The sequence below is a fragment of the Hemicordylus capensis genome, chromosome 10 (assembly GCF_027244095.1).
Source record: "Hemicordylus capensis ecotype Gifberg chromosome 10, rHemCap1.1.pri, whole genome shotgun sequence".
NCBI classification, from domain to species: domain Eukaryota; kingdom Metazoa; phylum Chordata; class Lepidosauria; order Squamata; family Cordylidae; genus Hemicordylus; species Hemicordylus capensis.
This window is the reverse complement of record NC_069666.1, coordinates 6,195,029-6,216,531: the sequence shown is the minus strand read 5'-3', so window position 1 is coordinate 6,216,531 and position 21,503 is coordinate 6,195,029. Positions and strand designations below refer to the sequence as shown.

At 41.9% G+C, this 21,503-nt stretch overlaps 1 protein-coding gene across 4 annotated transcripts in view; it reads right to left on the bottom strand.

The window, feature by feature from the left end:
• Positions 1-6,109: 6,109 nt before the first annotated feature.
• ASB7 (ankyrin repeat and SOCS box containing 7) overlaps positions 6,110-21,503 on the bottom strand; it is a 38,910-nt gene continuing 23,516 nt past the window's right edge. For 3 of the 4 annotated variants that reach the window (XM_053272580.1, XM_053272577.1, XM_053272576.1), the window contains exon 6: positions 6,110-11,360. In XM_053272580.1, coding sequence (XP_053128555.1) covers positions 11,221-11,360 — 140 coding nt within the window. In that variant the 3' untranslated portion in view covers positions 6,110-11,220. Of the gene's footprint in view, positions 11,361-12,385; positions 12,782-21,503 lie in introns of those variants that run through there. The other variant, XM_053272581.1, reaches the window with a different exon arrangement.

Genomic DNA, 21,503 nt, shown 5'->3' with positions numbered 1-21,503 from the left:
TTTAATTTTATTGCAAAATACCTCCTATTAGTAATTTTTTAAAAAAATTGATGATTTTTAAAATAACTTTTAAAAAATGGATGATAAAATTGGATGATTCTTTGTATTCAGAATTTATTGCAAGCTAATGTAAAATGCTCTTGGAGCTTAGTCAATTTGGGAGTGAAACAAATGTGTAAACCAGAAGGATCAGGAAGCAGCTCACCTCTGTAATTTCTCCTCTCAGCAAAGTCGCAGAAAAACATTTCTGCAGGAACACATACAAAGTTTCCCAGGAGGCTTTCTCTTAAGATTTGCCTTGTACTCCTTGCTCAAGGATCGAGCCCAGCATTTAGGATGTGAGGTGTTGAGGCACAAGTGAGTCCCTTTTCAAGGATCCCCTTTAATTAGGTAAGGATAAAGAGGTTTAAACAATGTCACAGCAGATTCATTCTTTCCCTTAACCTCTGTCATAAAGCAGAACGGAGCAATCAGTAAGAAATGAAGTAGCTGGAGTTTGGTTTTAAGTTCATTTGTTACACTCACTGCTCTTGAACAAAGTCCTCCTTGTGGCCCCCAACCACCAAAAAAGAAGAACAGAAGTCAAGGTCACAATAGCAATGCATCATTGGGTGCAGAAGGGGAAAGAGAGGCAGGCAAACCTGAACTGTAATCACCCACTGGAGGTACCGGGCATGCACACACAGAAGACCACCAACCCTTTAATCGGAATCCAAGTCCCCCCAGGAAGACATATCACGGCGCTTTAAAAGTGGTCAATTAAGTCGTTAATCCAGATAGCCCTTTGACACAGCTCATTGTGTCTAATGAGCACCTGGAATGTAGGACTCCATGTAGAACCACCACAACTGATGGATTCTGTATTCAGAAGGGCCAACTCAAAATGAGAATCCACACCTCATCTATCAGCTTGATCGGCCCAATATTTCCACACTTTCTCTTCCCTTCCAAACAGAAGTCAAGCAAACTTCCGTTCCCCATGGTCCCCCTCCCCAACCCTCATCCTAGCATTCCACTCTGTCTGGATGGCTATAGGCTATCTCCAGGTTTGGAGGTAGGATGCCTATGAATACCAGTTGCAGTGGAGCATTAGGAGAGGGGACATGCCTTCATCTCCTGTTTACGGGCTTCCTAGAGACACCTAGTAGGCCACAGAATGCTGGACTTCGGGCCTTGGGCCCAATCCAGCAGGACTCTTCCCATGTTCACCCTTGCTTCCCCAACATATTCTTGCCCATGACTTTTAGTTGTCCAGGCTTCTAGATGCTCATCATATCTGAAGATTTGAGATGCCTCCTCTTTCCCGTTCAAGTCTCTCAGCAGTCTCTCTGCGGGCTATCAGGGGCCAGGACAGAAAGGGCATTGTTTTTCTCTGAAGGGACGCTGCAAATTCTGGCTTAGTCCGAGGTATATCTGGGGTAAAAAAATCCTCTATTTCCAGCAGCTTTCGTGGGGGGGGGGAACCTCTGGGTGATGGCTATGCCAATGGTCTATCTAATCCAGGGGTGGGGAACCTTGGCCCTCCAGCTGTTTTTGAACTACAACTCCCACCATCCCCAGCCTGGGGGTGATGGGAGTTGTAGTTCAACAACAGCTGGAGGGCCAAGGTTCCCCACCCCTGAATACGAATCCCTCAAATTAAAATGCCTCTGATCTGCTTTGCATCAGATTCTCTCTTCAGATACCCCGAGGCATAGAGCCATGTGTGTAAAACCTCCAGGAGGATTGGTTGGTCATGATGTGGGATCTTGCAGTTAGGGTTAAATTGACTAATTTTATTCAAGTGCAAGGAGGTAGACAATGAGATGATAACTCTGCATTGAATTGGAGTGTTATTTTCTGGAAGATGCATGCTGGAAGAGCCAGCGTGGTGTAGTGGTTAGAGTGCTGGACTAGGACCAGGGAGACCTGAGTTCAAATCCACATTCAGCCATGAGACTCACTGGGTGACTCTGGGCCAGTCACTTCTCTCTCAGCCTAACCTACTTCACAGGGTTGTTGTGAAAGAGAAACTTCAGTATGCAGTACATTGCTCTGGGTTCCTTGGAGGAAGACCGGGATATAAATGTAAAATAAATAAATAAATAAATAAAAATAAATATTCAACCTTTTCTTTCATTTGGTGTAATTTAAGATAGCTGGCATGCAATTGTGGTTTTTTTCCCTTTTCTCTTTTTTTGGCTAATGAGTGATATTTATTTGCTTGACTAATGATAAATATTTCTGTTTATATCTGTGAAAAAGAAGTATATGAGAATCAGAGCAGTAGAAACACCTAGTGCATTAAGAAAAGGACTTGGTGGCAGAAGAGCTACTGCCCTTCAGGTCCTCTTTTGCCCTCACCAATAGGAGGGGCACAATACCATTAATGCCACCTTGAATCCTGATTCTATCACTGTGAAGGCAACATCATCTGCCTGGAAACTTGGGTTGATTGTTATTGCAAAACTCTTTGAGAAACACTCTGCTTGAAAGGGTGGGGGGTATTAAATATTGTAAAATAAATACAAAGAAGATGATAAAGGAATTCAAGGAAAGCAAACAAGCACCAAGCCCTCTTACGATACAATGGAAGAATCCACTTGGCAGAAAACCCATGTTATCTTTCACAAGGCATCACTTGATGAGTAATGCTCCCAATCTGAATTGGCTTTTAATGGCAAGCCATTATACCCAGACAGCGCCTAGACGATAGCCTTCATTACAATGGATTTCACTGACTTGAGATTAAGCAAGTAAAAAGCTGACTCATGAAGTTAAAACATTCTTGTAGAACCAGATAAATATCCCCATTGTGTTATACACGTACTGTACGTGGATCAACTTATTATGGATGGTGGAGCAAGTGAAGCATGCTCATACACAAAAGACTATAGTATTCCAATAGCCCTTACGAAAAATCAGTTCAGCTTTCCAAATGTACTGTATTTACCCAAATAGAAGACTCTGAACTAAGATAGCCCCCTTTTTAAAAATGCAGGTTAAATACACGTTATACCTGTATTCATCTGAAAAGGAAGAGGACTCTGAATTTAAGACAAGCCCCAGATTCATATCAAAGAACTTTGACAAACCCTAGTCTTGGATTCCGGTAACTATGGTATTTCTCGTTTAAAACAAAATATTCATGGCTTCCAGTTATCTCCATGAATTTGTACTTAAGATTCCATATTTTATTGATTTAAAATTTGTACACAGCTTCTCACAACTGGGGCGCTAGATACACAGCCCTGCAAGAAGCGACAGTTAAGAGCGTTGACTACCTAGAGTACACATCATTTCTTTTACCAGAGATGAACATTTGGTAGGTTCACTGGGATTGGGGCTGGATTCAGCCTTAAAAAGGATATTGCATAGCGAAAAAGGTGCAGAAAAATGGCAACCAAAATTATCAGGGGGGTCATTCCCCTATGAGGAAAGGTTACAATGTTTGGTCTTTTGAAGTTCAGAAAGAATGCGGGTAAAGGGGGAGGCAGAGATGACAGAGGTATAAAATCACACATGGTGTGAATCAAGTGGACAAAGAGAAGTTTTTATCCTTCTCATAATATTAGAACCTCAGGTCATAATATTAGAACCTCAGGTAATATTAGAACCCCAAGTGTTGCTGGGAGATCCAAGACAGACAACAGTACTTCTCGACACAATGTGTAAACTAAGGAATTTGCTGCTGCCAGCTGTGGTGATGGTCCTCAATCTAGATGGTTTTAAAGAGGGATTCAACAAATTCATGGAGGAGAAGGGCTATCAATGGCCACTAACCTGGACAGTTGTATACTTCCATTAGGATCAGAGAACATAAGAACAGCCCTGCTGGATCAGGCCCAAGGAGGCCCATCTAGTCCAGCATCCTGTTTCGCACAGTGGCCCACCAGATGCCGCTGGAAGCCTACAGGCAGGAGTTGAGGGCATGCCCTCTCTCCTGCTGTTACTCCCCTGCAAATGTTAGGGAACACTTCTGGGAAGGTGTTGGGGATGTACATGGACTGCGGTTCGAGCACATTTAGGGAAATTGGGCTGGGAACTTTAAGGAAAAGGGGAGTAGGTCCTTACCTACACTGCCACCCCATGCAGCTTCTTGCTGGGGTGGCATGCATCCCAATAACAACGTGCATAGCACCAGCACACACATGGCTTGTGTGCATGTGCAGGTGCAATGTGCATGCTGGCACCATGCGTGGCGGGATGTGTGTGTGTGTTGGGATGAGTGCTGGCCCAGCAGGAAGCTTCATAAGGCAGTGGAGAGCAGGCAAGGACGTCCTCTCCTTTTTCTTCCAAGTTCCTGGCCCAATTTCCCTAAAAGTGCTCAAACCATGGTTCAAACCACAGTCCGTGCACAGCCCTTGTGGGCTTCCACAGGATGCTGGACTAGATAGGCTTTGGCCTGATCCAGTTCTGAATACAGGATCCTCATTTTCCAGGCAAGGGTTATTTAATGAAGGAAAAGTTGTAAAGTTGTGTTGTTGAGTCTGAGTCGACTTCTGGCGGCCACAGAGCCCTGTGGTTTTCTTTGGTAGAATACAGGAGGGATTTACCATGGCCATCTCCCACGCAGTATGAGATGATGCCTTTCAGCACCTTCCTATATTGCTGCTGCCCGATATAGGTGTTCCCATAGTCTGGGAAACATACCAGCAGGGATTCAAACCATCAACCTCTTGCTCCCTAGGCAAATCACTTCCCCACTGCCCAGAATGTAAGGATTTGCTGAGTCCTGCGCCCAAGGATCTTGTCCCTCAGTTGACAGTCCATTGTCAGAAATCACATCCCATTTCTGCAAGACTCAAGCCAAGCAATTTAGGGAAGGAATGTGCCATCCCATGGAGAACTAGCTTGTAAACAAAAACATGCATCATTAATTGCTCTGTTGACACGCAAATAAACACAGGAAATGCAATACATAAATGGGAGCGTAGTTTATTATCAGATGTTGAGTGCAAGGCAATCTATTCAGAATGTTTGAAAACCAGTAGCAACTGTGAGAACACAGCCAGACAGTAAGAACCAGAAAAAGGTTGATTGGCACAGCTTCCTTCTGCAAAATTCTCTCCCCTTCACCCCCTCCCTCTGCTCCAATTTCCAATACAGGTGGCCCTTGTTATTTGCAGAGGTTCTGTTCTCACCTACAGGTGCAAATAAGGAAATCATGAATAACGAAACCTTGAGTCAATGTGATTTGGGGGGTTAGGTTCCTAACAACAACAAAAAAGCGGGGCAGGGGGGAGAAATAGAGCAAAAGGGCAATATCTTATTCTCCAGGTCTCCAGCTATGTCCCCCAAACAACTGAATATTTGCCTATAATTGGAAGTAATTTGGGGGCCATTTCCAGCTATTCAGAACTGTGGATATGCAAATCCCACCTATTTTTCTACCCATGGCAATGAAACTGGGTCTCTACGACCCAATCACGGATACGTGAAATCGCAGATATCAAGGGCCATCTGTACTGTATTCAGCTGAATCCAAGTCTAGGTTTTCCTCAAGTTCTTTGTTACTAGAAGTCAGGAGGTCATAAATTCAGATTCCTGTTCCTTTTGAATAAATTCAGGTATAACCTACATTTAACCTCTAATTTTTAAGGGGGTCACTGTAAATTCAGAGTCATCTTTGATTCGGCAAAATAAAGGTATTTTGCTTTGATGTCCATGGTGGACAGTACATCTAGTGAGTGTTTCCCATTCCAGGCCATTCTGGATTATCAAAATGGTAATGCCAACTTTTTGGGCCTGGACTATAGTAGTCTGGTGTACACAGCTAACATGGTAACTAAGAGATTAAGCTATCAGTTAAGAAATCTACAGTTACAATCTTAAGTCAGGCCTTGACAACTTTTCTTTCAATCTAGGAGCCAATCAGTGGTCCAGTTTAGACACAACACTTGAACCATGTTTCAGTGATGGGAGCACAAGCTGGGGTGTGCCAGTTCCATGCTTGCAACAGTAAACCATGGTTAAAGGTTGTATCTGAACTTGGCCAGTGTTGTGTAGAACACTGTACATTTTAATAAGGCATTTTTAGCCAGTAGGTGCCAAGATGCATCTTCCCAACCTTTCAAATCTTAGCACATTAACATGTTCCTATGAAATTTAGAGAGAGAAATGAAGCAGATTTAAAAGAATTTGGTAATTATTTTAATTCAAAATGACTAGAACGCAAAAAACCTTACATTACAAAAGGAAGAACAAAATATGTTACGATATTGCTAATACAGAAAGAGCTGCATGGAAGAGAGAGTGGTGGGGAAAACAGTACGCCATTCTTCTCACAGTGGGGGTTGCGACACCGAACTGACCTTTGATTTGGATTTTAACCCTCCTCCGTCTACCCTTCATAAAAAAATGACAAGCGGGTGATGCCACTGCTCAATGTTGCCAGGTCAAGCCCCCTCAAAGTGAATGGGAGCTTGCACAGCTCAAGAGCCACCAATTTGCTTCCATGGGGAATTTTGTCAGAAGAGAAGCCCTAATGGGCTGGTGTTCTCCATCCATTCAGCCCCAGTGTAGACGGAACATCGGCTCCCTACCAGCATTCCCTCCAGCAGGGATTCCCAGATGTTTACAACTCCCAGCATTCCCATCTTCAATGGCCTTTGGCTGGGGAGGATGGGAGTTGCTGTCATCAACATCATCTGGGAATCCCTGTTACAGGGAATACTTCTCCCTACAAATCACAACTGGCAAATTAGAATCCAGCCTTAGGAACAGAACCAATTCTGCTCCCCTTTCCCTGGTTGGTCTCTGCCACAGTTTAGCATTACATCTGCATCAAAGCTAGCCATGGTTTGTACTAAATTAGGGCTCCCATCTTAACCCCATCAGAATTTGCGAACTACAGGGATGGGGGTGTGTGTGTGTGTTGGGGGAATCCTGGTCCGCACTGGTACAGATGTAAAAATAAGATATTGCTAAGATCCAGCTGAGGGGTGTGGTAGGGAGGTGCAATGAATTTCTGCTGAAAAGGGGAGAAAGGAGACACGCAACCCTATGGCTAGCTCCTAATCTGCAAGCCACCATCGGCAGGGTGGAGCCAGAGTAATACCCACAGTGGGCCTTGCTCCCCCTTGTCCATGTGAAGCATCTGGATAATACCAGTTATAATGTGTTGCATCTTGAGGCTGTCCCGTTGAGGGCAGAGATGCTCCTAGCATGAGTAATGAATTCAGCGAAAATAATAATAATAATAATAATAATAACCCAAACAGAAGCCTTTGGAACTAACAAATATGGTCTCTAATATTGTAAATAGATTAGAAATATAATTAAATAATCTAAAAAACCATACACACACTCTTACTCTGCTGTACACTTATAAACAGAAATATTTACAAAACTCTGGTTTTGTTTTTAAAAGAATGAGGTTTGTGGTTTAGTGATCATAATCTTGTCCGTTTCTTTGGTGCAATTGCCAATTTGCGTATTTTGTTTTTAAACTTTTTTTTTAAAAAGTTAAATATTCAAGAAGTAATAATAGACCTAGGATAGAGTCTCTCGGCTTGTCTAGATTAAGCCCAAACTTTTAATGGAAAATTACCATCATCTTCTTGCTGTAAAACAAAAACATATCAACATAATTTCTTTCTGATCCAACTGGGTTTCTGTGTGGAGGTACACCTAGTATGTTCTGTCCTTTGGCCACAATTCAACATAGGACATAAGCTATGGAGTCCCCTGAACATTAAGAGGAGGGGTTTAAAAAAAAAAAAAAGACTACTCAGTTATTTAATAAATCAAGTGCTTAACTTTCTACAAAACTGGAACCTGAAGCGTCTCCCCCCCCCCACTTTGAAACCTGCAAATTTAGCTTTATTGAAAGGAAGGGTCAGAGAGAACTTGAGGGATTACACAAGACTTTTGTTTACAGTTTAAGATGTACTTCATTTTAAAGATAAGTGTCAAGGATTAAAAAAGAAAAAGAAAAAACAACAAACCTCAACACAAATAAATAATGGAATTATACATTTCATTAAATAGCACTTTTGTAACCAGCAAGACAGTTTCTAACTTTTGTTTAAGTCACAGCAGCAAGACAGAATAAAATTCACCTTACAGTGGATCCCTGAACCGGTAGAGACAACCAGAGAATGTACTATCATGGGTGATGAAAATTCACCAAGTCAAGATAAACCTTCAACTCTGTGGTTAACTCACCACCTTTTAAGCATGACTAACTTTATCTGGATTGGGGCCTTAGATACCAAAGAATCTAAATTCAGAAGAGATTCACTACTAGAGGGCTTCTGGAATATTTCTAGGAAGAGGAGGGAAACTGAACAGCACCTCTTAGCACCGTTCCACTAGAAAACAGAGGCCTTGTCAACTGCTTTGCAAAATCTTGCATTCACAATAGGATCTGCAATGTATTATATTTGACTGATAGTCAAGGGCAAAAAATGAATGCTATAGGCTTGTTCACATGACGATTAACTGGGTAGGACAAACATCCTACCCAGCTTCAGAAGATGTGTGCACTCTTGATTTTCAGTTGTGTGCAGGTAAAAACCAAGGGATGAGGAGGGGAGTGTAATCTCGGCAAAGCGTCAGCTGGGTAGGACAAGCATGCCCTACCCACAATCCATCCCCAGCTTTTGAATGGGGTAGGAGGGAAGGAAGTCCTACCCAGCCGAGGCTTGTCAATCACACTCCCCACCTCCTACCTTGCTCTTTACTCACAACTGTAAATTGGGAGCATGTGCTGCACCTGTCCTACCCAGTTAACAGTTGTGTGAACAAGCCTGAAGTCTGTCAATTCTATGTAACGTGGCCACCCCAACTGCTAGTTTCCCCACAAGATTCGCTTTTCTGTGGCTACTACTGAAGCAGATCAGATGCCGCAAGCCATTTCATCTTCTGTTCTGAGCCACCCTGCCTTGTGGAAAGTGGAGGCCCAACAGAGCAGAGTAATCTTTGCTACCATGGCTCCTCGAAACCCACTGGCAACATGCGGAGTGATGCCAATGAGAACGGGTCGTGCTGCTGCTCCTGTTAATTACTGATGAGCTCACAGCTTTGGACTGAGTTACCTGCCTCTTTCTGCCCCATCGAGAAGACAAGAGGTGGGGCATGAAGAGTGGCAGCAAGGGAGACTCAAAATGGAAAAAGACCCAACAATGCTCCCCAATGGCCCTGATCTACTCCAAAAGTTTCAGGCTTCATTCAAGGTGATGAGAGATCTTGACAAAATGCACACAAACACTCCATCTGAGCAGAAGCAGCAAACCCAGAAGCCTCCTTCTGGGAGGCTTTCCGTTCCCAGGCTTTCTAAAGTCTTAGGATATCCACAGGAGCAGTGTAGTAACTGAAATCACGCACCAGTATCAAGCTAAGCAGTGAGAGCAGGGCTTCTGCAAAGTTCAGAGCCCTGCTCAAATGGTTATTTTCTTGCTAGTGGTAAAGGCTTGTCTGTGTTGCATAAAGAATTCTGAGAGAGAGAGAGAGAGAGAGGGAGGGGAAGGGGGCCATACTGATAATTTCGTTATGGCATATCCAACTCACTCAAGCTTTGACATACTTATGAATGAAAACTGTGCATACCTCGATTTTGCCTGGATTCACATCTGGACACATTAGATTTCAGTTTCATACCAGTCTCCCTGTGGACAAGGTATGTGCCCACACAATTCATATTTTCAGGAATTTTGAGAGGATTCTCCCACAGTCCATATGAGCAAAACTGAGCTTGGACTGTCCCAAAGTCTTGTTTAATATAAAGGGAGGTGAACAAATGGCAGAAAAACCAATCGCTGAGCCCCTTTAAAAAAAAAAAAGATAAACCCAAACTGCTAACTCGATTCTGGTCTTATGAATTCCACAGATTAGGCTCTTGCATGGGAAAAAGATTAGCTCAAAAAGTGAACCACAGGTGTCCAGATTGAATATTTCTGAAATTTGGAGGGCTTATACTACTACAAGTGACCTAGCAATAATAAAGCAGCAATTTCAATTGCAAACATCCATTATACTGAGGCCAGGGTAAGAACGTGTGAAAATCACATGTGTGAAGGAGAAAACATAATCGAAAAAATTATTGCACATGAGGCGCTATATGAGAAACAGAATGCATTGACTTTGAAATTAAGATTTGTTTTCCATTAATGTTTTCCTAAAAGAAAAAAGCTACACCAAGACCAAAGAGGAATCTGAGCAGTGCTGAACTTAATTATAAACAGCAACCCAAGTACTGGCATAGAAGGAGGGATACATGACATATGGACATCTAAGAACGACAATAATTATGTTATAAAGAGCCAACTTGCACTTTTTTTTTAAAGGAAAGAAATGAAGGTGGCAATGCTTCCAGTGAGTTGTCATGTTTACTATAGACTCTGAAGATCCTAGTTACAAGCCTGGGTCATGATTCTGAAGAGGAAAAAGAAAACACTCCATATGGGCAGAAGTGTGTGTCCACATGGAATCCAGTCAAAATGTCAGGACTCCTAACGGGCCCAAGCACAACCATCTTGGCCCTTGATATGGGAGCTGTGCTAGTGGGTTTAATCCACTGAGCACCCGTGTCCCGTCTCAGGGATTCCGGGACGCTGTTGACTACAACTCCCAGCATCCCCAACTGCAATGGCCTTTGGCTGGGATTATGGGAGTTGCAATCAACAACATTCGGAAACCCCTACGATATGCAACTCTGCCAAGCACTGTCATGCAGTTTCTGAGGGGTCTGCCTGGGAAATCCCCCCTGAAGCCCCCTTGAAATGAATGGAGGCTGCACAGAAGCAGTACCTAGTGTGGGGTGTGTGTGTGCTCCCTTAAATCTCCCAGTCCTCCTCTGTTGAGCATTCACTCAGCCATCTCACAGTATCACACATGCTACGTGGGGGTAGGGTGGGAGAAGGCTTTTTTCAAAGGAGCAAAGGTTCATTCTTCATCCCAAAGCTGCAAGTTTAAGGTTGCTTTTCATTTCAAAGTGATGCCTAGAACCAAAAATCCCCCCCATCCCCCCAGCATACAACCCATAATTGTAAGATTGTATAGAAAGCTTGGATCTTGTAAACTTGGACCAAGGAATTAAAAAAAAAAATTAAGACCTTCTAGCATTTGGTATAAAACACTCCCCCCCCGCAAGGAATTGTATACCTGCCTTCTGACTTCTCGGAAAAAACAAAAAATCAGAAATTGCATAGGATATACGTTGTGCAAGGCGACCAGCCTTTGAAAGGTATCTGGAATATAAACTAATCTTGCTCATTGTATAACTCTCTTTGCAAAACGTCAGATATCATCAAATTTGTGTTTTAAGTAGTCTTTCATGACCTTGGCAATTGGTAGTTCATCAAGTAGTTTGAGGTTTTGAAGGCCTATACACTGGCGGATTTTAATTCGGCATAGATCTTGCAAGTTCCTGGGCTGCCCTGAAAAGAAGGAGACAAAAAGATTAATCTCTCAGGCACTAAAAAGAGTTTTTAGAAAGTCAAAGCTAAAATGAACAAGCAAAAGCTCAACATGACGTATCTGTTACTGTGCCATCCCATTTCACACAGCAGGTGAGGATGTTTAGTATTTAAATGTTCCCCCCTCCTGTAAATGCTGTCTTGGCAAAAGAGGCTAGTACATTATAGAGAAGATTCTAGGCTAGACTCTTCTGCCAGGACAGCAGAGAGAGAGAGAGAGAGAGAGAGAGAGAGAGAGAGAGAGAGAGAGAGAGAGAGAGGAGAGATCCCCACATGTTATATGAAATTGAACAAGTAATTATTTAGACCCAAGTGGGAGGGAAGAGAGCTGGTCTTGTGGTAGCAAGCATGACTTGTCCCCTTAAGCTAAGCAGGGTCCACCCTTGTTGCATATGAATGGGAGACTAAAAGTGTGAGCATTGGAAGATATTCCCCTTAGGGGATGGAGCCGCTCTGGGAAGAGCATCTAGGCTCCAAGTTCCTTCCCTGGCATCTCCAAGATAGGGCTGAGAGAAATTCCTGCCTGCAACCTTGGAGAAGCCGCTGCCAGTCTGTGTAGACAATACTGAGCAAGATGGACCAATGGTCTGACTCAGTATATGGCAGCTTCCTATGTTCCTTTGAGGGTGCACCATGTTTCAGTCAATATACAATGCTGCCTAAGTGAAACTGTTGGTAGTAAGTCTCAGGACAGGTCTGCAAACTTGGAGGTCTTTTAAAAGTGGATGTGCCAGGGAGTGAGCATGGGGGCTTGATGCATGCAAAACATGTGCACTGCCACTCTATTGCCTCCTTCCAAAGTGTCACAAGAAACAAATTCAAACCAGCAGCAAAATGAGAGAAGTCAAAGTAGCACTGTCAAGTCAGCTTTATTTTTTGATTTTATATACATGATAGAGAACCGCCAAAGATTGGTGTATGATAGCATTCACATGAAGACGGACAATGCCAGGTGAATTCTTTGAATGTTTGAAAACCAACATACATCTCCCCACTTTTTGGACAGCCAAAAAGTCTGTCACCCACATTTTAGGCAGTTTTTAAGGGTGGCTCTCTGGGTTTTTGGACGTTCATCAAGTTTGCCTGCAATTGTCACAAGTGAATTGAGAATACTGGACATTCACTGTAACACACAACATGCTTTTGAAATCCAGTGACTGTTCTACAGAGAAATGTGGCTGCACACAGATGGGCGGGGGAGTGAATCCACACTTGGGGAGAATTCCGCAAGACTTGATTCTCAACCGTCTTGACATTTCCCCTGATAAGCTGAAGAGCATTTCCTGGGAATGTGCTAACAATGGGCATGTCGAGTGTTAAGCACTAGTTGCCACCCCTATTGGCTGTTGGTGTCTAGAGCACTTACTCATTCTTGGTTGCATCTGAATAAGAAAGGGAGAAGAAAATGAAGGATTATAGACCCACGTCAGTGAACCTTCCTCTGGCAAATGCAAAATGTTATTAGTAATCTGACAAAAGCAAGGCAATTAAAGGCAACGATGAATCCGGCTCTGCCTAATGATGAGGTAACAAGTGCCTAGCCCTTGCTGAGCTGGGAAAGATCCTGGGCTCTGGATTAAAATATCAGGCATGGCAAGCACAGGCTTCCGAAGCAAAAATCTTGCCTCCAGAAACAACAACAGAAACAACAACAAGGGTCTCCACATCTGCTCCATGAACACTTCTCTGCTTGCCCTCAAAAGTGGCACATTTTTGCAGACTCAATAGATGCCTCTCTTGGACTTGGTTGTTTTATTCCAGTACAAGTCATGAAGTCAGCAACGATCTGCTGTTCTTAGAGCAATGGCTAAAATGCCTGTTTTAAAGCAGATAATTTATTTAGTGGTCATATTTGTGACCTGCCTAATCTCTTTCTTTCTCTCTGGTCGACTTATATATTGTTTAAAATAAAGCGAAAAAAAGAACAGTTGTAAAAATTTTAACGAAAAGCCCAAGAAAACAGGTGTATCTTAAGGGTTTGGGGTTGTTGGGTTTTTTTTGTTTTTAAAAGGCAGCCAGAGATGGGAAAGCTCTTACTTTAACAGGGAGCACGTTCCAAAGCCCTGGGAAGCCATAAAGAAGGCCAGGTCCTGAGTTAAATTGTGATCAAACGAGCTGGTGGCAACTGTAACTGGACCTCTGCAAATGATCTCAATAGACGGTGGGGTTCATGATAGAGAAGGTGCTCTCTTATGTACCCTGGACCCAACACACATACACATATGGACCCAATGCACTATTATGTGTTAGGTCTATAGCCTAGCCTATTCCACTGTGAGCTCATGTTCAATGAAAGAAATGTGACTCAAACAGAAAAGATTCAAAAATTCCAAAAAATTAAGAAAAAGTGAGCGGAAAAGACTGACAATAGTACAGAACCAGAACTAAAATGCTGTTGGGTGGGTGTCCTCTTTTGAATTCCTTCCTTCTTCATCCCTATTCATTCCTTCCCTTCCCCTTATCACCAGCAAGGAAAGAGTGACCAAGAAGCCCAATTAAATTACTTTCCACCCCCACACATCTTTGTTCCCATTCCTCTCTGCCCACAAGCAGCTTCTTTATCAGGTCAATTCCAAGTAAAATAAATTCCCAAGGCAGACATTATTTCCATGTCAAAAATGTGCCGATTCAGGAGCATGAGTCTATTCAGCTGTGTTTTCTTGCCATGGGAAACCACTGCCAGTCTAGGCTTCCATAATGGTTTATGTCTTGTGAGAAGCATGCAGGACCCAACAGAGAAGTGATGATACTTCTTGTGTGCTCAACTCTTGTGAAGCTTCTTAGTATGCCATGGACCATAACAGAAATGCAGCACATAAAACAGAAATCACACTTAAACATAATTTCAGTGGACAAGAGATACTTCAAATAATTTAGTCATTCAATAGATATGCAAGACAGTTAGTATGGTGTAGTGCAGGCCTGCTCAACTTTGGCCTCCCAGTTGTTTTTGGACTACAGCTCCCATAATCCCCAGCAACAGTGGCCAATAGTCATAGATTATGGGAGTTGTGGGCCATCTGCAGGAGGGCCGAAGTTGAGCAGGCCTGGTGTAGTGGGTAGAGTGTCAGACAGTAGACTGGTTCTCACAACCTGCAACAGAGTAGGACAAGTGGAACCTAATTTGTTATGCATTTTCTCATTTTGTGATTGTGTGCTCACAAAAAGCAGAGTAAGAGATGGCAATAGTGACAGCCTGTGGAGGCTCTATCCTAGCCAGCAGCTGGGATGGAGATTTACTCATATATGGGTTTGCATGCAAAAATTACTCCAAGCATCCGTCAATCTGTATATTCTCTCTTCAAAGGTGAAAGAAATGAGCAGTTCTAGAACATGGAAGTTAATAGTATACAGCTTACTTTGACTTGGTTTCAAAAGCACTTGAACTGAAACTGCAGTTTTTGTACAAAAAGAGACAACTTTGAGGCGTCTGAAGTGACACTACTGGGCTTCCCCCCTCTCCTCTCCTACTTGCTATGGGCTGCGACAAGGCGAAAACGGCCATCAAACAGAGGCTGCTGGATACTGAGCGTCAGGCCGACCTAGGCAGGGCTCCAAGTTTCCTGTCCTTGGAAAGTCTTAGATACTCTGCCTCTCCCGCTGCGTACTTGGCACAGTTGGAAATCCCAAGCCACAGAAGGGCCTTCACCCGTACCCGTTGTCAAGCCCTCCTCTCCATTGTTTTAGACGGCAAATAGAGAAAAATTCCAATCACAGAGAGACTTTGCCCCCATGATACTGGGGAGGTTGAAACCACAGAGCACGTTCTCCTCTCTTACTCCTTTTATAGAGACAGTCGCGCCAAGCTTATACTTCTGCTACTCCTCAATTACCCTGGTCGCCCAAGCCAAGCCTACACCTGGATGTTGCTATCGGACGAAGACCAGGCCTTCATGTGTAACACTCCCAAGTTCTGTGCAGACTCCCAGTCCATAACCATGTATCAGCCTTGTATTGCTCTACTATTCTATTTTATGCTGGTCTTGCACCACAATAAAGATGCTTAATTGACAGTCAAGTGTGAGGGTTACAAGAAGCTTTATACTGACTTCTTTAAAGCAAGTCCTCACATTTTTACTTGAATTCAATGCTCTCACAGTAATCATTTTAAAACTATTCTCAACAGCAGACAACCTTCTACCTTTCAACATTTTTTCTTTTTGTGGCTAACAGAAAACTCACCAACTTAATAAGCAGACACATTTCAAAAGCTCCTGCTTAAAGGATCCCTTCTAATCGCCAATTTATCATGCTTAGTTAACCAAACTTGGCCATCTTCCAGAAAACACAAGGAGATTCCTCAGAGTGTACCATTTCCAACATGTGTATGAGGCCAACATATTTCCCAGCATAATTTTACTGGACAGTAAGCAGAGATGTTTATAATCATCACCCGAAATATCACTTAAGGTAATTCACAAACCTACAAACCAGATACGGCAGACAGAAAGTAGCAATAACTCAACGACAAACAAAACCTCTTGGAGTTGCAAAAGTAAGGCCCAAGATGGATCTGAAAACTCAAAAGACAAATTTGAGATGATTTACTTCTAGGCTATCTATAAAGGCAACAGCTTTTAAAAAATCCTCTTCAATTCCGCTGCTCAGCACTTTCAATATGATCTTTATACTACTCTACAGATAATTCTACAGGCGTTCCTAGCCCACAAAGACTTATTTAAAACAAAACAATACAGTACACACCACACAAGCCTCTACCTATGCACATTTCTACGAAGTCTGTGGATTATAAGGACCCCCCTCCCACTTTTGTAAAGTTTTCCCCAATTGCCTAAATGCTATTTTTTACAAGCATTCAAGCAAGTGGTTATTTACAAATCTACCAAATAACTACTGTATTTACCTGAATCCAACAACAGGTTTTTCTCCCAATTCTTTGATGTTAGAAATCAGGGGGTCATCTTAAATTCAGAATCCTCTTCCTCTCAAGGAAATACAGGTATAACCTATGTTTAATCTCTATTTTTTTTAAAGGGGTCATTTTAAATTCAAAGTAGTCTTCTACTCGGTAAATATGGTAAGTTTTTAAAGCAGTCCATGCTAGTGGGGAGGTTAGGGGAATGAAACAACTGCAGTCTTCGGAAAACTCAGCCACATATGGTGGGCATGGAGCACTTTTGCAAGGAAGAGCTCCTAATGGTTTGAAATCTAGTTCTAGACTACAATGGGGGGAATCCTATAAGCTTAGCAGCATCTCACATACTTCAATTTTATGTCTATTTTAAGACATTTATAGCCTGCTGCTCCTGCCAGATGCAACTCAAGGCAGCGAACAGTTTAAAAAACAAAAAAAAAAACCCAAACACACCGCAAGTAAACTCCAAATAAAGCAGCCTCGCAATCATTCAAGTCTTTTAGATACATCCACAGATCGGCTACAGCCACTATAAGATCCCAACAGTATTAAATGACCTGCAAAGTGGGTCAAGGGCACAAGATATGTTGTTTTCCTGACCAGGGTAAATACCAGGAAAAGCCAGCATTGCCAAAAGGTAAACTGATCTAAAATTGAGATATGGGAAAGCATTAGTGTACCAAAAACAGAGCAATTATGTACTTTTATATACTGTTACCCACCCACCCCATCCCCAAAAGACAGAGTTTTCTTTGATGTGATTGTTTGGAGAAATCATCATTTTAGTTGCACAAAAGTGACCATGGTAAAGAGATAATTTTTAACTACCCAACTTGCCGGGAAAAATATACCTCCTGCAACCGTTTCAGATTCTTGTGGCGAGTGATACAACAGAGCTCTGTACAAGAAAATGATCTCCCTCGGGCTAGCGATCTCAATGGGACAAAGCTAGTTTTTAAACCTCCATTTCAAATGCATACCAAAGCCTGGTTTTAAAAATGATACCATGAAGCCAGCAACCATGAGATTATTTCTCCAGTATAACATTTGCTATACTGATGCAGATTAAATGGGAGGGGAAAGCTAATTAGAGAGAAAAAAGCGATCATTCTAAAATTCCTCAGTTTGGTCATTTAGATGTTCACAACAATTTCATGTTTCTAGTAGAGGAGAAAAAGCACTTCAAAAAATAAAAATAAAAATCCAGTGTTCAATATCACCATTCCAAATACCAGAAGGGGGTGGGAGAAGAATGAGAGTCCTCATCTCTCCCCTCCCCTGTCTTTTTTGCAGATATAATGCTTAGATTCTAAACACACAGATTTCATTAGGTGCTCAATAAATAAATTTGAAATTAAGCTTAATATTTGAGTCTAGCATACAGTGGCTCAGAAAAAAAGTGTTTTTAACAAATGTTATAACAGACCTATAAGACCTCCGGTATTCTACCAAAGAAAACCACATGGCTCTGTGGTTGCCAGGAGTCGACACTTACTCGATGGCACAACTTTACTTTTTACCACGCTTAAATACAAACAAACAGCGACATTTTAGAAGACTCACACACATGCACAGTTCATATACTGCCGGGCATGTTTACGAGTCGCTACCTGCAAGTTCGAATGGGGTAGGAAGGTTGGTACAAATCACCCTTCCTTTGCTGGAAATATTTAAAAGGTAGCTCTCAAGCACCAGCTCTTCAAAAGCTTCAGCAGCAGAGGTGCAATGCTTTTTAGGACATATAAATAATAATATTGCTTTGCACAGAGGTTCCGGTAGAGCCAGGTACTGGTGTGTGTGTACAGAAAAATCCAAAGATCTAAAAGATCCACCATGACATCGGCAACCTGTAAAGTATAAAAGCATACAAGGTTGAAACTAAACTCCTGAGTGCCACCATTTCTCCCAAAGTCGCTTCTCTGTGGAAACCTCATTATTTTGCTTTGAAATTCAAACCTAGACAAAAGCCCTGCTCTCTATATGCCCATGCTGTTCAAACCTGCTGCATACATTGTAGTTATGTGGCAAAACGTCTGCAGCAGAATTTATTTAAATTGGCAAGACTTCTGCAAACCTTACATCTTAAGTTCCATACACTGTACAGTTGATATACCCCATCTTTCACTTTCAGATTGTATTACAATCTCCAAGAGGCAACCAAATTTTGCCTACTAGATAACACAAAAACAGGGCACCTTCTTGTTTGTAGAAGGGATTGGGGGGTGGGGGGGGGAGAGAAATGCACAAAACATACGGCGATATCAAAGAAAGTGCATGAACAAAAAGCCCAGTCGTGTTCTTGAGGCAAGTGTGCACGCTTTGAAAATGTGCTTTGAATACGATAGCCAGAGAGACAGCTTTGAGGAACACCCCTCCACCTAAGATGCTACACACACACACCCCTTTGAAAATTTAGCCTCTAACGTTTCTTGCCCAAGTGTTTCTGGGATGTCTGATCCATCTCCAACATACATAAGAACCACCAGCCCTCCTTCCCCAAAACTATTTATTTTAAGACTAGTCTTGAATATCAGTTAACAAGGGAAGACTGGTAATGCTCAAAGAGTCTACAATATTCATAGGCTCAAAGAAACATTTTTTTTTAAGATGGCGATAATATTATACCAAACTGGACTCAAACAGATGAAATACTTTGTGATGTTCATATGCACAAAGGCTTGAAGCAAAAGATTGTAAAATTTTGCATCAAGTTTGTGGAATATTCTCCAAGTGTGAAAGATACTGAGGATACAGCTTCCCCGCAAGTCATGCGTTTGGGTAAATGCTAGCAATTAACTGAAAAATTACATTTCACAAAAGTCTCTGTTTCAAAGAGTTTGTACAATGGAACAGTGAGAAGCTTTTTTTAAAAAAAACAACTTTTTGAATTTTTAGCAAAGAAAACTTAGATTTCCTTCAGCTGCAGCTGTTTAAGGAAAGGAGGGTCCAAAGAAGTTTAAATACATCAGTGTTTAAATCCACAAATCACCTTCAACTATTTCATAAAGGCAGACTTCAAGAGATGCAATATCCAGCTTAACACTTTTCTCCTAACAAGGCGGTAGCTCATTTGGCATTATCCCCTAAAGGGCCTGCTCCAGTTCTGCTCTTCAGGGAAACAGCATTCAAGCGTCCGACTAAAACTAGCATAGGCCAGTCACATTGGAAGAGTCTCCCTGTTACAGAAGATCTATCGTGTCACTGTAAGGCACTTCTGGATAGGAAACTGCCTCTTAGACTACTATGAAAAGTACCATGTATGCCGATAATGCTACAGAAGTTATATTATAATTAACCTGGCAAATGGCAGGTGTGCATTTTGGCACAATTACGCCCACATCACCAACCTGTCCAGGTCATTCCACAGTGGGATGGAGAATGGATTTCACGCATTAAAAGTGCTGTTTTAGGGTTGTCATTGCTTGTTGAGACCACCTTCAGCCTACTTCAACCTACTTTGTGTTGAAGAAGTGAAATCATGAACCTGACTGAGAGTTTTGTTGATCCTAACAAAGCAAAATTCAATGTGCGTTTGGGACTGCAAGCTTGCTGCTGAAGAAGTCATACCCATGCCAAATTAGATGCAAGAGAGAGAGAGAGAGAGATGCTTTAAAAAAAAAAAGCAACAAGGAGGTAGTTAGAAAGTGGGCCACTACGTAGCAAGAAAAACTCTGTAGAGAAAAGGGTTGAAGAGGAACCCACTAACTGGACACAAATTATAAGCATGCAAGTGGTTTATTTCTCACCTGGAGATAAAATAGTCATGAAATGCCACAGAGACCAGGAGGAAGAATAGCTCAAAGGAGAAAAATGAAAAACCCACTTTAAAAACAACCACCTGAGAATGTAAATGGTTGCAGTCAAAAAACAACTGAATTTAAATTTAAAATTTAATATTTTTTGAACTGAACAAAAATTAAACACTGAACCTTTTTACAGATCCAAGACACAGAATGGAAATAATGGAAAATGACAGAAAGATAATGTTAACAATTTATAAACTTGGGAGAGATTTAAGAATATATTCACTCCTATGAATAGAAGAAATGTAACTAGAGGTAAAGTATCTAAATATATAAATAGAACTTCTGATGTTAAGTATGTTCAGTACATACATACATTAAAAGGCTGAAAAGGATCGTTATAGATATTTCATTAAAATATCTTGTTAAAAAGGAGAGAGGAAAGAAAGAAAAAATGGTGTTTCCATTTCAAAATAGAAATTATTATTCGAGGCAGGATTTAAACAAAACCTCAAAACATACCATAAAATTCTCTCATGGGCCTTCACTATTGCTCCGCATATTTTTCCAGTGAAAAACCATGACAAAAGTTATATGATTTTCTCACAGCCAGCAGTATCATCATGAAAATAGACTACAGGCAAAGAAAGAAAAAATACTAAGCCTCAATTCAGACAGACAAACCATGGTTGGGTATGACATAGGGCTTGTGCGCTTCCCTTTCCAGAGCTTCCCTTTCCATCCAAAGTGACACAATTTACCTCTGCCATAAGGAAGAAAAGCACTAACTTCCAAATCTGGTTTGCAGACAAACCATGTAAAAGCCATAGTTCGCCTGATTCACATATAAGAGCCAGTGTAGTGTAGTGGTTAGAGTGTTGGACTAGAACCTGGGAAGACCCGAGTTGCGAATCCCCATTCAGCTGTGAAACTCACTGGGTGACTCTGCGCCAGTCACGTATCTCTCAGCCTAACCTACCTCACAGGGTTGTTGTGAGGACAAAAATAACCATGTACACCGCTCTGAGCTCCTCGGAAGAAGAGCGGGATATAAATGTAATGAATACATAAATAAAATAAATAATGGCAAACTATGGTTTGCTGCGAAAGAAGCAGGCAAGAAAAGTGTGAAGGCAGGAAGGGAGAAAAGCACACAAGCCCAAGGTTAGTTCATGTAATCCCAAACTACGGTTTCACCACTGCTGACCGAGCAAAGAGGCACTGTTCAAAGTGGTGATTCTTCAAAGTGGCAATTCTCTGATATCCAGCAGGAGGAAAGACACCATCCCTATCCAACTCCAGCACAGCACCCCTCCAGGGGTGGTTGCTAGTGTTCACATTGTGTTTCTTTTTTAGATTGTAAATCCTTTGGGACAGGGAACCATCTTATTTATTATTTTTCTAAGTAAACTGCTTTGAGATCTTTTGTTGAAAAGCAGTACATAAATATTTGTAGTTGTAATTTATGTCTGAACCAAACCTGTG